General features: G+C 36.8%; 1 protein-coding gene across 1 annotated transcript in view; it reads left to right on the top strand.

Annotated features, from left to right (window-relative positions):
* Positions 1 to 14,111, top strand: part of LOC123547338 (uncharacterized) — a 126,478-nt gene that overhangs the window by 38,271 nt on the left and 74,096 nt on the right. The window contains exons 4-10 of the mRNA XM_045334358.2: positions 904 to 1,000; positions 7,540 to 7,676; positions 10,164 to 10,175; positions 11,662 to 11,755; positions 12,328 to 12,552; positions 13,160 to 13,288; positions 13,813 to 13,973. Coding sequence (XP_045190293.2) covers positions 904 to 1,000; positions 7,540 to 7,676; positions 10,164 to 10,175; positions 11,662 to 11,755; positions 12,328 to 12,552; positions 13,160 to 13,288; positions 13,813 to 13,973 — 855 coding nt within the window. The remainder of the gene's footprint in view (positions 1 to 903; positions 1,001 to 7,539; positions 7,677 to 10,163; positions 10,176 to 11,661; positions 11,756 to 12,327; positions 12,553 to 13,159; positions 13,289 to 13,812; positions 13,974 to 14,111) is intronic.

Below are 14,111 nucleotides of genomic sequence, written 5' to 3'. Positions count from 1 at the left end.
ATAAAACTTTCCATCCTACAAAATATGACATGAATATGTTCCTATTGAAACACTTAAACTCCTCTCTGTAAGGATTTTGTCAGTAATACGATGTTTATGTAAGATGAATGGGCTTTGTTGAACCTAGAAGTATATGTGAAGAATAAGTCACAAAAAGATGGAGTCATTATAATATAGAAGGCTTAAATCACCAGGTAATGAAAGACTACAACTAAAAGAGCAATATTTTAATCTTCCAATAGGAAAAATCACGTTCCAAAAAACGTAGCCCCTGTAACTGCAACGTGATAGCAATGTATGTATGAATATAACAGTACATGATTATTCTATACACAATTTTACATATACATGGATACATAAACACATAAACACATAAATATAGTACATTTCCTTTTTATAGATTTTATTTTATTCCAAAGGATGGCAAAGAGTTTTGCAGTGTTTTCAGATGCATGGTGGCCTACCCAATGTGGCTTCTTGGTATCGTACGCATGGGAAAATCGCTAGATTCATGTTACATTTTTGAATGTAATTTCCTTGTTACTTGATTGATTTTAGTAAGAAGACAGGCAAACAAACGCTTTTTTCGGCATAAAAAGGTTGCTACGTATTATAAGTGCTGCCTTCAAACACTTCGCTCAAATTCCAATGTGTATGTTAACTATACATTTGGTCCATGAAAACCTATTTGGGCGAAGTGTTCGAGAAAAAAATCAAGAAATTCTGTTACCGATCCGATTTTCCCGTGTACACACTACCGAAAAGTCACGTGGGTTGGTCACCCTGAGACACGATTTTGAAGAGCTTCGTGTATGCTACAGGATGTCAATAATTTTTACAATACTTTGCACTATTTAAATGTCGAAACGCTCTCCTATTTATTCTTACCTTTGTTTACTTCAGAGCCATGCAACATGAAAGAGTTCCGAGAATGCTTCGTTAGGATGACTGAGATAACTTTCTACGAGATGACTGGATCTGACAAGCAATGGATATGCAAGTGAGTTGTTTTGCGTCTAAAAATAAATAAATGAACAAATTCTAGTAAATAGAAGTGCTAGATACTGTAAACTGTGAACTGTTTTTTTTTTTTTTTTTTTTGAAATTTAAATATAATCACAGATTCACACGCCGCGGTTTCAATGCTACACTGAATTTAAAGAAGAATAACCATAAAACGCCGATTCCTAACAAGGTTACACTATACCAATTCAGTTCCTTCTTTGTTTCATATTTATAAACAATCAAATCTTGAGACCCCATTTTCAGTATTTGATCTGAAAACAATTTATAGTCATTTAGTATAACATGTTTTCTTACGAAAAATACAAAAAATGAGATGTTATGTTACCGAGAATCACATATGCATATATAGACATTTTCTGATCGGATAAACTAAATTCACAATGAAAATGATCTAGATCTTTTCGCAATACATCAAGCAATAAAACTTAGCCAAAAAATTTAACTGCCATATCATCATATGATTCATTATACCAGATTTCATCAACAGCATGGAACTACATTTTGGGTTACTTCACATGTAACACCGAGTAGCCACTTCAACGCATATTTTTGTTGTGGACTGATTACAAAAATATGCGTCTCTGAACAGCAAAGCGCGAAATGAAAGTGTAGCGTAAATCATCCAATATGCAGGAGATAGGGTCAAACAACACAATAATTTTTCAAACTTTGTGAAGACAACTTCAACTTAGCTTTAAATGTGTTTAAAGGGAACTACCACGCGTTCTACTACTGTGTCACCAGGGAAATGTTATAGATGGATGTCTTATAGCTCAATGGTGTTACGAACAGACCTGTAATAGACCTCCCTTGGTTGACCCTCACTTATATGTGACTGAATACGTAAATGATCGCACCACTGAGTTTTGTAGCTCATGTTGTCTGTTGATTATATCTGACGTTATATAAAACTTAACTTATACCTAACCTTTCATTCGATGGATCGATCGATCAATCAATCAATCAATCAATCAAATAATCCACAGTACGCAATTGACCTTAAAAGGGCTTTTTATAATCTATGTCAAACATTTAAGTTATTATCAAATATCAGTTATTATGAAATAGCTAATAACCTATCGTCATTTATATCCAAGGATGTAAAACACTGTAATAGGAGCGGGAAAATGTGCAGCCCGATACAGAACTCGAATCTGTGACCTTCTGCTTGCAAGTCAGATGCTCTACCAACTGAGCTACTCGGACAATCGATATCATAGACAAATTATATACATTATATACACACTGCTGCATTCTTAAAGACAAACAAAGATTCTTTCGACTAACCCAGCCATTGCTTCACCAAAATTCGGTTCAAGAAATTTTTGACTGGGAGGGGTTGGGGGCGGGGCGGGGGGGGGGGGGGGTCTAGAACAAGACGTCACCGCCGAGGCGCATAGCGAGGTATTTGAGGGGGTGCCTTTGCCTCTTGATGAGGGGGTGGGGGTGTCAGGGGGGTGTCAGGGGGCTCTCCCACTGGAAAAAAAATTCCTTTGCCAAAATAGTAGGGTACATCTTTGATGAGTATAGGTAACTTCACAGCCAACGGGGGGATGGGGGACCTGATTAACAGTCTGGTTAGGTCGCTTATGCAGGAAGGCCAAGATTGTTGGGAACAACTTATCTAGGTCAAATGGCGACTTTAAGTATCTGTGCTTGTTTTTGTATAAAATTTGTTTTAAGAGATGCTGGAGATTTATCCTTGTTGTTTCAAATGTTTGTTTTTTATAAACCAATCCAGATTTAAATTGAATTCTTAAAATCAGGCGAAAATGTAGTCAACTACAAAATACGTATACAATATAGTTTATCCTCTTATCAAAAAGTTACTTCCCTTTGATTAATATCCGCCATTTACAAGAGAACGCTCGTCCCGAGATTTTGTCCAGCTCCTCCCACACTGTTAGCCTGATTTGCTTCAAGCTTCACAGATGAACAATCTTGATGTGCAGGTGACTATAAAGGAAGCTAGGGGCTTTTGCTGTGACTATTTTTTAGGCAGTTATGGCCCATTTATAATTTTGCTAGATCTATGTAGAATATATTATAGGGTCTATAGGAGAGATCGTGTTTGTATACAAATTCTATTTTTAGAACTGATAAGACAGTGATCGGGTGGGCAGAAGCCGACCGTCCATGTTTTTTGTAAACAGTGATGTTTTTCTAACGGTCTAAACTTTCTTAAAACACAAATTACATAAATAATTTTTTGATCAATGGAAAGGTTATAAAACAAGCAATTTATTGATTACTTTTAATTGTTATTTCGAAATAAAATGGATTAATTATGAACGCTTAACTTACACTGTTTTTCTAAAGGTTGTGAAAATCACTACGCCGCTTTTAAAATTATATGTCATTTAAAACGGTTATTCATTGAAAAAAGATATTTGGATACAAAAATATGAAGATTGTTAGTATTTCAAATCTTTTTGAATTTTGAAAATCCATAAATGAGCAAAAAAGTTATTAAAAATTAAAAATTCTGATTCAATACGCAAACGGTGTTAAAATCATTTGTTTTGCCAACCGCCAGATAAACAGATGTTAACGCGTGACGTCACGGCGATCTCTCCTATAGATCTTCTCGCGTGTCCAACTCATAGGCGAAGATACAAGGAACTTTATTTAACGTCGGATATGATTGAATTTAACAATTAACATTAGCTTAAAGCTATTTCCCGGCAAACAAATGATATAGTTATAACAAAACAAAATGAAAAAATAGAACAGCTGAAAAGAAAAAGCACAGTCTAAAAAGAGCAAGGGAAGTAACTCTGTAACATTACATATACATTACTGACTTTGTTGCTCCCCTTCAAAGCAAAATTCAGGAGCGAATTTAACTTGGGGGTTGGGGGCAAACCTTTTTGACAGAGGGGGTGGGGGGGGGGGACTGGGGCTGGTAAGGGATCCCTGGTGCATTCATGACAAAGCCTTGTCCAGGGGCCAAATGGGCCGTAAGGCCCCTCAAGCCTCAGTGTTTTAGCAATCATTGAGTTATTCTGATGATAGGCAGACGACTACGCATTGAACTGTCTGCAGTGTAACTTAATCAGTAAAAATATGTATTGTTCTAATCAAGTGTGCCATTTTTTTTACAGTCTTCGGTTGAAGCCCTGGATATACAGTCAGATAGCGCTGCATTTGTCTTAATTGTGATATAAAGTTGTGGAAATATCATTTCCCTTGAATAGACAATGATAAACGTAAATACATAACGTTTACATGTGTAAACAGGCTAAATACTTACATCTTTCAGGCCTGGATCCAGGGCCGGGCCAAGGGGGCCCGTGCCCCCCAGTTGGCTGAGAAGTGACCTATACTCATCAAACATGCAACCTACTATTTTGGCAAAGGAATACTTTTTTCTCTCAAAATTTAGACCCAGAAACGCACCATAGGCCACCATTTCATACCTGTATTTCAAAATTTTCTGACACCCCCCCCCCCCACCCACTTCCCCTATCAAAAGGGGAGTGACCCCTCCATTACCTCAAAATTTTGACCTTAAAATGCACCAGAGGCCACCATTTCATGCTTGTATTTCAAAAATTTCCAGGGAGAGAGCCCCCTGCCCCCCTAAAATGAAGGGAGTACAGCCACCAATAAATGCCCCAGAGGCCACCATTTTAAAAGGGAAGACCCCCCTGACCCCTGAGTATGATTTTTTGCCTGCCCACACTAGATTTTTACCTTCCGTGGGCAATAGGCCAGTCATTTAGGTCAAACCTTAATTTTATTTATGATTATGGCAACAGTTATTTTTTTTTTATTTCAGAGTATTAATTTTTGAATATGTATACAGTGGTTTTTACACTGTTTCCTTAACCCTTAGCCTGCTAAATTTCTATAATGGACTGGTCCATCTTTCAATTTGGAAAGTACCATTAACTGTTCAAAGGGGTGCTAACCAAAAAAATAATGATTGAATGGCGAACAGTGCAGACCATGATCAGACTGCACGGATGTGCAGGCTGATCTTGGTCTGCACTGGTCGCAAAGGCAGAATCAATTGCCACCAGCAGGCTAAGGGTTAATGAATCTATTTGAATTATCAACAGGGCTCCGGAAATTTTGATAACTCAATCGGTCCGAAACGAAAATCCTGACATCGGCGCTACCCCACCCACCGCATTCCCAATATTACATATTTTGTAAAACGTGATAGAGTAAAGAAATAAGCATGTCATGCATTAAAACTGAGTTACCGGTCACCGCGTGTTTCCATACAATGAAGACAGTTATTCAGTGTTATGTGTAATCGTTACTTTGTTTAAATTTCGATGTTTTTCCGAGAAAATACTTGTAAAAAAAAAAAAGGATAAAATTACCGAGGCATTGACACCGTGTGCGTAACTAGTCTAAAAGCCAACGCATGTGACTGGTACCGTATACACGGCAGATACTTTGTGATGTTTCCTCATTCTTTGACGGAATTCTATAAAATACAATGCGTCAAAGTGAATTACACGACACATATTCTCTGCTAAACAGTCTCAGTATTTTAAGAATACTCTGCCGCGGACCGAATGTGTACGTTATAAGAAAACGCTGAGATTGAATTTCCCGCATGTATAGTACCAAAAGGTCACGCGTGTTGGCCACGGATATTTCATTTCACTTGTGTTGTACTTCAGTAAGCAACTACATTTTATAAAGTTATATGTTCTCTTCTGATGTAAACAAAATTTCATTTTGAAACGTTTTTTAAAAGACCGATTTGATAAACAGCGCCACTCCGGTTTTCTTTATCATCCGTGTTTGCCAGTCCATTTTTTTTTCTTTTTCTTTTTTGCACAGTCAGGTTGCAAAGACGATTGTCTGCACTTGTTTCAACTGGAGCCCCAACAAATGAATCTTGTAATTTTTTCAAATCAAGTAATTATAAAAAATATTTTGATCGGTTTTCCGTGTGATGTCTCATTAAATATAGCTCTTTGATTCAATGCAGTGACCATTTGTTTTTTACCGTGATCAAACATAGCCTTTTGAAATAAACCATCCGTCGGATTCTAAATACAAAAGTGGACCCCCGTTGAAATGATTTGGATCTAGTCAGACATATTTGGAAACCAGTCAGAAATGTTTAATACATTGCAGTCGGCTGTCTGCAAACATTAAAGGATGTGCCGCGCGAGCACTGATTGCGTCACATGCTAATTACGGACCGATTATCAAAGTGACAATCAGACCGTTTGACACGTTTATTGATTATCTGAGGGTGCGACCAACAATTTCCTGCTTGGCAGTAGATGGTGTATTGAGATATCAGACCGAAATTTATACTTTTCTCCATTTTTATGGGACCGATTTTTTTCGTTTTTTCACTTCATGAATCGGTCTGAAAAGTCAAAAATCGGTCCAAAACCGACAAACCGGGAAATTTCCGAAGCCCTGATTATCAAGTATTCTTGTAAGACAAAGTTCAGGTTATAGGGAGTTGGTTTCTGCTGCTTTTGTTGGTGCTTTTGATAGTCAGATAACATTTTTATATATTGTTGAAATGGTGAGAGGATCGTAAAAATATATTAGAAATTTTTCTGCTTCAGAATAATCATCACATACTGTACTGATTTAATCAGTAAAGAATAACTTTGATTTTTATTGAATTACATGTGAAAAAATAAAGCAAAAACAAACCTTTATAATTTATGTCAGAATGTAAGTCTGCCAATCAGTAAAATAAATCAGTTGGAATTCTACATGATACTGCAAGTTCTGTTTGCAATCAGAAGTTATAAATTCTGTAAAAACATCCTTTGAAAGCATGGAACACAACCAAGAAAAATGATAGCAGTCTTGGTTTTATTGAGTCTGTTCTTCACAGGTTATGAATAGTGCAACACCCCTCATGCCCCCTAGCACTAGCTTAAGCAGAACTTCATTATTTGTTGGACTCTATGATCCAAATGGACCAGAAAATATACAACATCAAGATCACACAGCACTTTAAGCCTGACCCTGCTAAATTTCTGTGTTGAACTTGTTTCCATCCTTCAGTTTGGACAGTACCATTGACTGTTAAAAGAGGTGATTACCAAAAAGATAGTGACTGAATGGTGAATAGTGCAGATCTTCATCAGACTGCATGGATGCGCAGGCTTATCAAGATCTACATTGGTCGCAAAGGCAGAATCAGTCGCGTCCAGCATGATAAGGATTAAGACTTAAATCAGAAATTAGCTGAATAGGAAGTTTTGTCCGAGAGTTTGTACCGTTTGACCATTTGGTTGAATGAGGCTATCAGACATGGAAGTTGTAAAATCATAGAACAGTTTATTAATATGTGAGCCGTGTCATGAGAAAACCAACATAGTGGGTATACGACCAACATGGATCCAGACCAGTCAGGATCCATGCTGTTCGCTAACAGTTTCTCCAATTCCAATAGGCTTTAAAAGCGAACAGCATGGATCCTGACCAGACTCTGGATCCATGCTGGTCGCTGGTCGCACACCTACTATGTTGGTTTTCCCATGGCACGGCTCATATGTATGTTTTATATTTAAGCGCTCGGGAAGCGGTGCAGTCATGTGTAGAAAGAAATATACAGCAATGCAAGAAGGAAATAGGGTCGGTCATGACTATGGTCTTAAAACCATATGTCAGTATGTTCAGGACCGTAGGGGATATATTCTGCAAACGAGGTATGTCACGATTTTGCTTTCATAAAATTGTTGTTGTGGAAAAAAGAACCATTCCCAGAAATGATGTTGTCTCTCCAAATTTTAGGTCTAAAATTTTAATTCGCTTTGCTGTCTTAGTGCTTTTGTTAGCTCACATGTCACATAGTGACAGTGTGAGCTTTTGTGATCGCGCAGCGTCCATCGTCCGTCGTTTGTGCGTCCGTCCGTGCGTGCGTCCGTGCGTCCGTGCGTAAACTTTTGCTTGTGACCTCTCTAGAGGTCACATTTTTCATGGGATCTTTATGAAAATTGGTCAGAATGTTCATCTTGATGATATCTAGGTCAAGTTCGAAACTGGGTCACGTGCCTTCAATAACTAGGTCAGTAGGTCAAATAATGAAAAAACCTTGTGACCTCTCTAGAGGCCATATTTTTCATGGGATCTGTATGAAGGTTGGTCTGAATGTTCATCTTGATGATATCTAGGCCAGGTTCGAAACTGGGTCAACTGTGGTTAAAAACTACGTCAGTAGGTCTAAAAATAGAAAAACCTTGTGACCTCTCTAGAAGCCATATTTTTGACAAGATCTTCATGAAAATTGGTCAGAATGTTCATCTTGATGATATCTAGGTCAAGTTTGAAACTGGGTCACATGCCATCAATAACTAGGTCAGTAGGTCAAATAATGAAAAAACCTTGTGACCTCTCTAGAGGCCATATTTTTCATGGGATCTGTATGAAAGTTGGTCTGAATGTTCTTGATGATATCTAGGTCAGGTTCAAAACTGGGTCACATGAGCTCAAAAACTAGGTCACTATATCAAATAATAGAAAAAAAACGACGTCATACTAGGTTCAAAACTGGGTCATGTTGGGACAGGTGAGCGATTCAGGACCATCATGGTCCTCTTGTTTAGAAAAAGTTGTGTGTATACACTAAGAGAGCACAAATATATGATATTTTCAAAATAATTAAAACATTGAATTATTTAGTTGTTACATTCTCTCAGGTTCTAGCTTTTTTTCAAATTTTGACTTATTTTTCCCAATTTAGCAGAAAAATACCTATTGAACTGAATCACAATTATTTATTATTACCTGACTCCATGTATGAAATGCCAGTCCATAGTTTGTGCTCTATGACTTGTCCGTTTTCTGTGCTATTGTGTCAAATATTAAAAAAGTGAAACTTAATTTCTGATGTCATATAAAATTTCTGATGTCATATAATTACACACGTACTGAATGGTTTACTAGTTGTCAGTAAAAATTACTGAAAATTTCTGTAAATGCTAAATGAGCAGAATAAGTCCATATTTAAATTCCTTTTTATCAGCAAACAGTTATCACAACAAGGCTGAATTTTACAGGTGAAAATGGTGTTTATACCAAATAAAGGGGAATACTTCAAGCTCAATATAAAAGAATGACACTAATTTATGAAATATGCGTAGTAATGGACACTAATTGCTCTAAGAAGATACTAGATATTTGATTTTGACAATTTCATATGATTGAAAATGATTACATTTATAGATAAAAAATTAGTACATGTACTGTGTAATGAGACCATTACAGTGCTGTATTATCATCCAAATTATAATCAAAGGCACTGACCTTCAGGTTTTGGCTAAAAAATTGAAGTTTGGTCATATTATGAACATTAGAATATGAGATTTTGTTTCTGAACTATTTTTAAAATGCCATATCAAGAAAAAAAGATGATGATGTCGGGAATCGAACCTGGACCGCGGTGACAATAAAGAAGTTTTCTAATGTCGTTACCAATACTGCTATAGAGGATTTAGTATTCAAGGTGTATTAAGTATCTATAGATATTACAAACACTTTTTAATTTTCGTCATAAAATGTAGTAAAAACAACTACTTCTCATACATTTACATAACATATAGTCTGTCAAAACATTCTTTTTAAAATACAGTGTTAAATCTTTTTTTTCTTTTTTTCTGTTTTTAACGATCTGGAGGCCAGTGCCTTTAAAACAGAGGGAGGAAGTTGGGGGTGGTATGGGGGGTGGGGGTAACGGAAGTGGAGGTAGGGTAATGGAAAAAGTAATTGTAATGTATGTGATAAAAGATGGTACCTTGTATGAGACATTTGCAGTACAGTTTATGTCAGTTACATAAACGTACAGCAAAACAACAAAAATTACTTACTGAAAGACAATTAGTATCCTTGAAACAGATCTGATTTTTTTCTAGAAAACAAATTGAAATAAAAAGGTTCGGAGCAGCATGGAAAATCAGGGCGGGCGTAGATAATAATCAACCCATTAACTTATTATGGTCTAATGTTGTCTTATTTTAGTTGTAACATTTGAACCTTATTTTTCAATGTTTTTGTTAAAGTAGTAAAAGTTATTAATAAAAAGGAAATAACTTAGGAAAAGCAAACACCTGTTTTAGCAAGTATAAATAGAATTACTTTCCAGTAGCTGTCTGTACAATTTGTAGATTCTAATTTGTTTTAATTTCATTATTTTACAGATATCACAGTTGGTAAGTATAGTTAGTATTTTTCATACATTCAGGCAAATATGAAACAAATTTTCTCTTGATCAGTTTGATCAAGGTTTATACAGTCCTCATTGTATCTGTATGAAGTTTCTAATATGTGATGTTGTGTAAGCAAACAAATGACTCGTGCCATGAGAAAACCAACATAGTGGCTTTGCGACCAGCATTGATCCGCAGGCTGGTCAGGATCCATGCTGTTTGCTAATGGTTTCTCTAATTGCAATAGGCTTAAAAGCGAACAGCATGGATCCTGACCAGACTGTGCAGATGCGCAGACTGGTCTGGATCCATGCTGGTCGCAAAACCACTATGTTGGTTTTCTCATGACGTGGCTCAAATGATGAATCATCAGAACAACTTTAAGATGCTGTTAAATTTTTTCCTATAGAAAAAAGGTACTGAGAAAACGTGAAGCCAATGAATGTATTGTTGACTTTGCAAGAAGATGCTGTACCGTATTTTGGTGTGTATAGGTCGCGGTAATGTATAGTCCGCATCTAATTTTTGCTCTGGAAATGGTCGGAAAATTTAACTTCTAGCGTATTAGTCGCAGTTAAATTGCGGATTTTTTCCCCAGCAATATTTAATATTTACCGGCAAAAAAGTTATGGCGGCGGCCATATTGATGCCGCGGACTGAATTATTATCGGAACCTGATTGGTGGAAATCGGACAGTGTTATTTTCGTTCCCAACTGTTTCGTACCAACAGTAGTATCGGTAACAGACTACATCAAAGAAAAGCGGCTTTTTGACATTAATTGGCAGCAGACGGTTTGCGTTTACATTCTGTTGTCATGCAAGTTTAAGTGTGAATTGTTTGCACAGCAATTATAACACCTTTCCGTGTCATGTAATTAACCGCGCTCTTTTGATTTTGAGTAAAAAGATTAACAAAATATCTGTTTGGATTTTTTTCTTTTATTTAAAAATCAAAAGTAAAAAATTATCTTTCAAATTTTTTAATACGCTAAGAATTAGTATAAACAATGTTTGGAATGGAGGACGGATCTGTCCGGATTTTATCCAACCCGGAGTGCATGTCAATGGCGTCCAGTAAAACGAAAGTAGAAACAAACGTAATTCAGACTGCAAAAACATCTTTGAATTAAAGTCATTCGTAATTTTAATAGTCTGTATGGGTTATTTACGATATATTTTATTGAAAGTAACCGCTATTGGTTGAAAAGGCGCCGATATTGATATTTTTTATCCATTTTGTTCGTTCGTAACAGATGCACGTAATTTTGCGAGAGCTACGGTCAGAAAATTGGCCCAAAAAAAAAAAACTGCTGGCAATGTTCTGTCGTATAGGTCGCAGGAACTTTTTCAGGCAGCAAAATGGGTAGAAAAAGTGCGACCTATACACACCAAAATACGGTACTCAGCTTCCTCTCACTGAGTCATTCGTTCTGTGTTCTATAATTTCTATTAGTTATTAAATTTTGTATTGCGTTAAATTTTCTGTAGGTAAGAAGGACAGGGAAAATGTTAGGCGTGCCGGAGAGTGTATCATGGATTTTGCCAGGGTAGCTGTCCACGGATCTCTAATTAGTACTTGCAGGTAAAATAAACTAGGACTATCATTGATACATAAATAGACTAGCCAATACACTGATAAAGAACTTGTTACAAATTTTGTGTAATTTTTCTTTTATTGTATGTAACAGTTAAAGATGCTAGTCCGTTTATAGAACTGACTGTAAGATTATCATGATATTGGACTGGCTATATATCACAACATGAAAAATTGAAATTAAAAACTGATATAACTGGGTGTGTGTGTGTGTGTGGGTGGGGCGGGGGCTCCGTGAAGTCTGTGACTTGGACTCACTTGTCTCTCAGTCTTGTAGGTAAAAGACATGCTGAAGGCCTGTGTTGGGCAGTGTGACTAAACTCAACAAAAATAAAACTCTGGGTTCGGAGTTGAATTCTTTCATGTATGGAAGCCATTCAGCTAGCTTCTAGAAGATTGGTGGTTTTAACTAGGTGTCTGCTTGAAATTTTGCACAGAGGGGCATTTAGAGTTTATCTCAGTGATTCTCATGGATGCGCAGGCTGGTCTGAATCCATGCTGGTCGCAAATGCACTATGTTGGTTTTCTCATTGCGCAGCTCATATGTTCTTTGGTTTCAGTCAAGCTCGAGCTTCCCTAGAGTGTGTAAAAGAAGCCACACATAGTTGCTCTGACCGTAGCAGGAATATATTCTCCATGGTAACGAATGTTTTTGAGAGCACTATTTCTGTATCCTGTAAGCCAGACACGTGTAACCTAGGCATGGCGGAACATTGCATTGAGCAAGGATATATTGCCCTAGCTACCCCTCTATACAGAAACCAGGGATCCATGCTTTCATGCAGGTAATGTTAAATAACGTATTCCTTCTTCTTTCGCATGCTTGTACCATTTATACCCATTGTAATGCATACCTATGTATAATTTGCTTCCCTGATTTCAGCCCAAAATCCAGGGAAAAAACTTTATACAATGTATAATTCTTAGGTAGATTGAAAATGAAAGAAGTATTTTAAGGTACTATGCAGTGCAACCTGCCTGAAGCTTGTACGAATGAGAACACTAAATGTAATTGTTTTACAGAGGTTTTTACTCAGGAGAAGTCAGTTAACTAACGTTTTAATGTAATGGGGAAAAAAAAATCTGTCCTTGTAGAGAATCAAGATGATTGCCCTTTTTTAGCAGTCGCTAAGCAAGGTTATACTGTCAGTAGTGATCAACTCTTTTCATACTCCTTGAAAACGTTTTTGGGGTGGGGGATGTATAGTCACCACTCTGTCCTCCCCGCCAATTAAATCTGGGCTATTTTTAAGCAGCCGCTAGGTGGACTTTAATGAAATTTCATGTAAAAACAATAATAGGTTCTTTTAATATATATTTAAGTTTTAAGAAAGCATGTAGAATAATTAACAAGCTTAGAATGAAGATGCCAGTAATTTTCTTCCTCTTCAGCTGGTTGCGGTCAACAGTAGCATGTGCATTCAGCCACACCATGGATTGTGAAGAGCAGTACAGGGGAGATAATTCTGGTATGAAGGATGATGAGAACAAGAAGGACAATGGCAAGGAAATTGATGAAAAGTGAGTGTGCTTTTCTTCTCCATCATTTGATGTATTGGAGTTTAATTATTTACTGAAGTAGAAAATGAACATTGCAAATTGGAGGGGTTCTACAGGTCCTCCCATATAGAACTTCATTTGCAACAGGAAAAGTGATAACACTATAGCAGGGTGAAATCCCCACCTCCCAGCCACTGATTGTAGGTTTTAGAGATTATTCTTCAACAGTACTTTGGTTGTTTTTAAGCATTTAGTTAACTTTATAGAAAATGATCCTGACTTCTGTGACTGTAGCCGTTTGTTCTTTTCAAGTACAGTAGTGTAGGTAGTGTTTGTGATTTCATGGTTAGCTGCCTTAATATAGGTGATGTTAAGAATTCATGAAACAAGAGTTTTTATGATTATGACATGACGCAGATCTTTTAAATCAAGTAGGGGCATTATTTGCGAAGACTCTATGCAAAGGCAAATTCACGTACATGCCACCAGCAGGCTGAAGGTTAATCATTTTACATGACTAACAGTATGTTATACTTTTTCTTCAGGGATGATGAAATGGGAGGAGTGGAATCAAGAGAGTCAGAAAATTCTGACAGCAATTCAAAATTGAGAAAATATCTAGACTTTGTAAAAAAATTGAATGAAAAATGGAGTAAAAGAGAAGAGGACAGATCAGATGGTGAAGGAGAAGAGGAAGATTATGAAGGTATTGTATCTTATTTTTAGTTTGACTATTTGAAGAATAGGTGGAGCTATTGGACTCGCCCATTCATCAGCGTTGGCTTCAGAGTTGGCATCCCAGTTTGATTAAGTTTTTGTATGTAAGCTGGTATCTCAGTAACCA

This window comes from Mercenaria mercenaria, chromosome 9 (genome assembly GCF_021730395.1).
Source record: "Mercenaria mercenaria strain notata chromosome 9, MADL_Memer_1, whole genome shotgun sequence".
Classification (NCBI taxonomy): Eukaryota; Metazoa; Mollusca; class Bivalvia; order Venerida; family Veneridae; genus Mercenaria; species Mercenaria mercenaria.
This window is presented reverse-complemented; position numbering and strand designations above follow the sequence as displayed.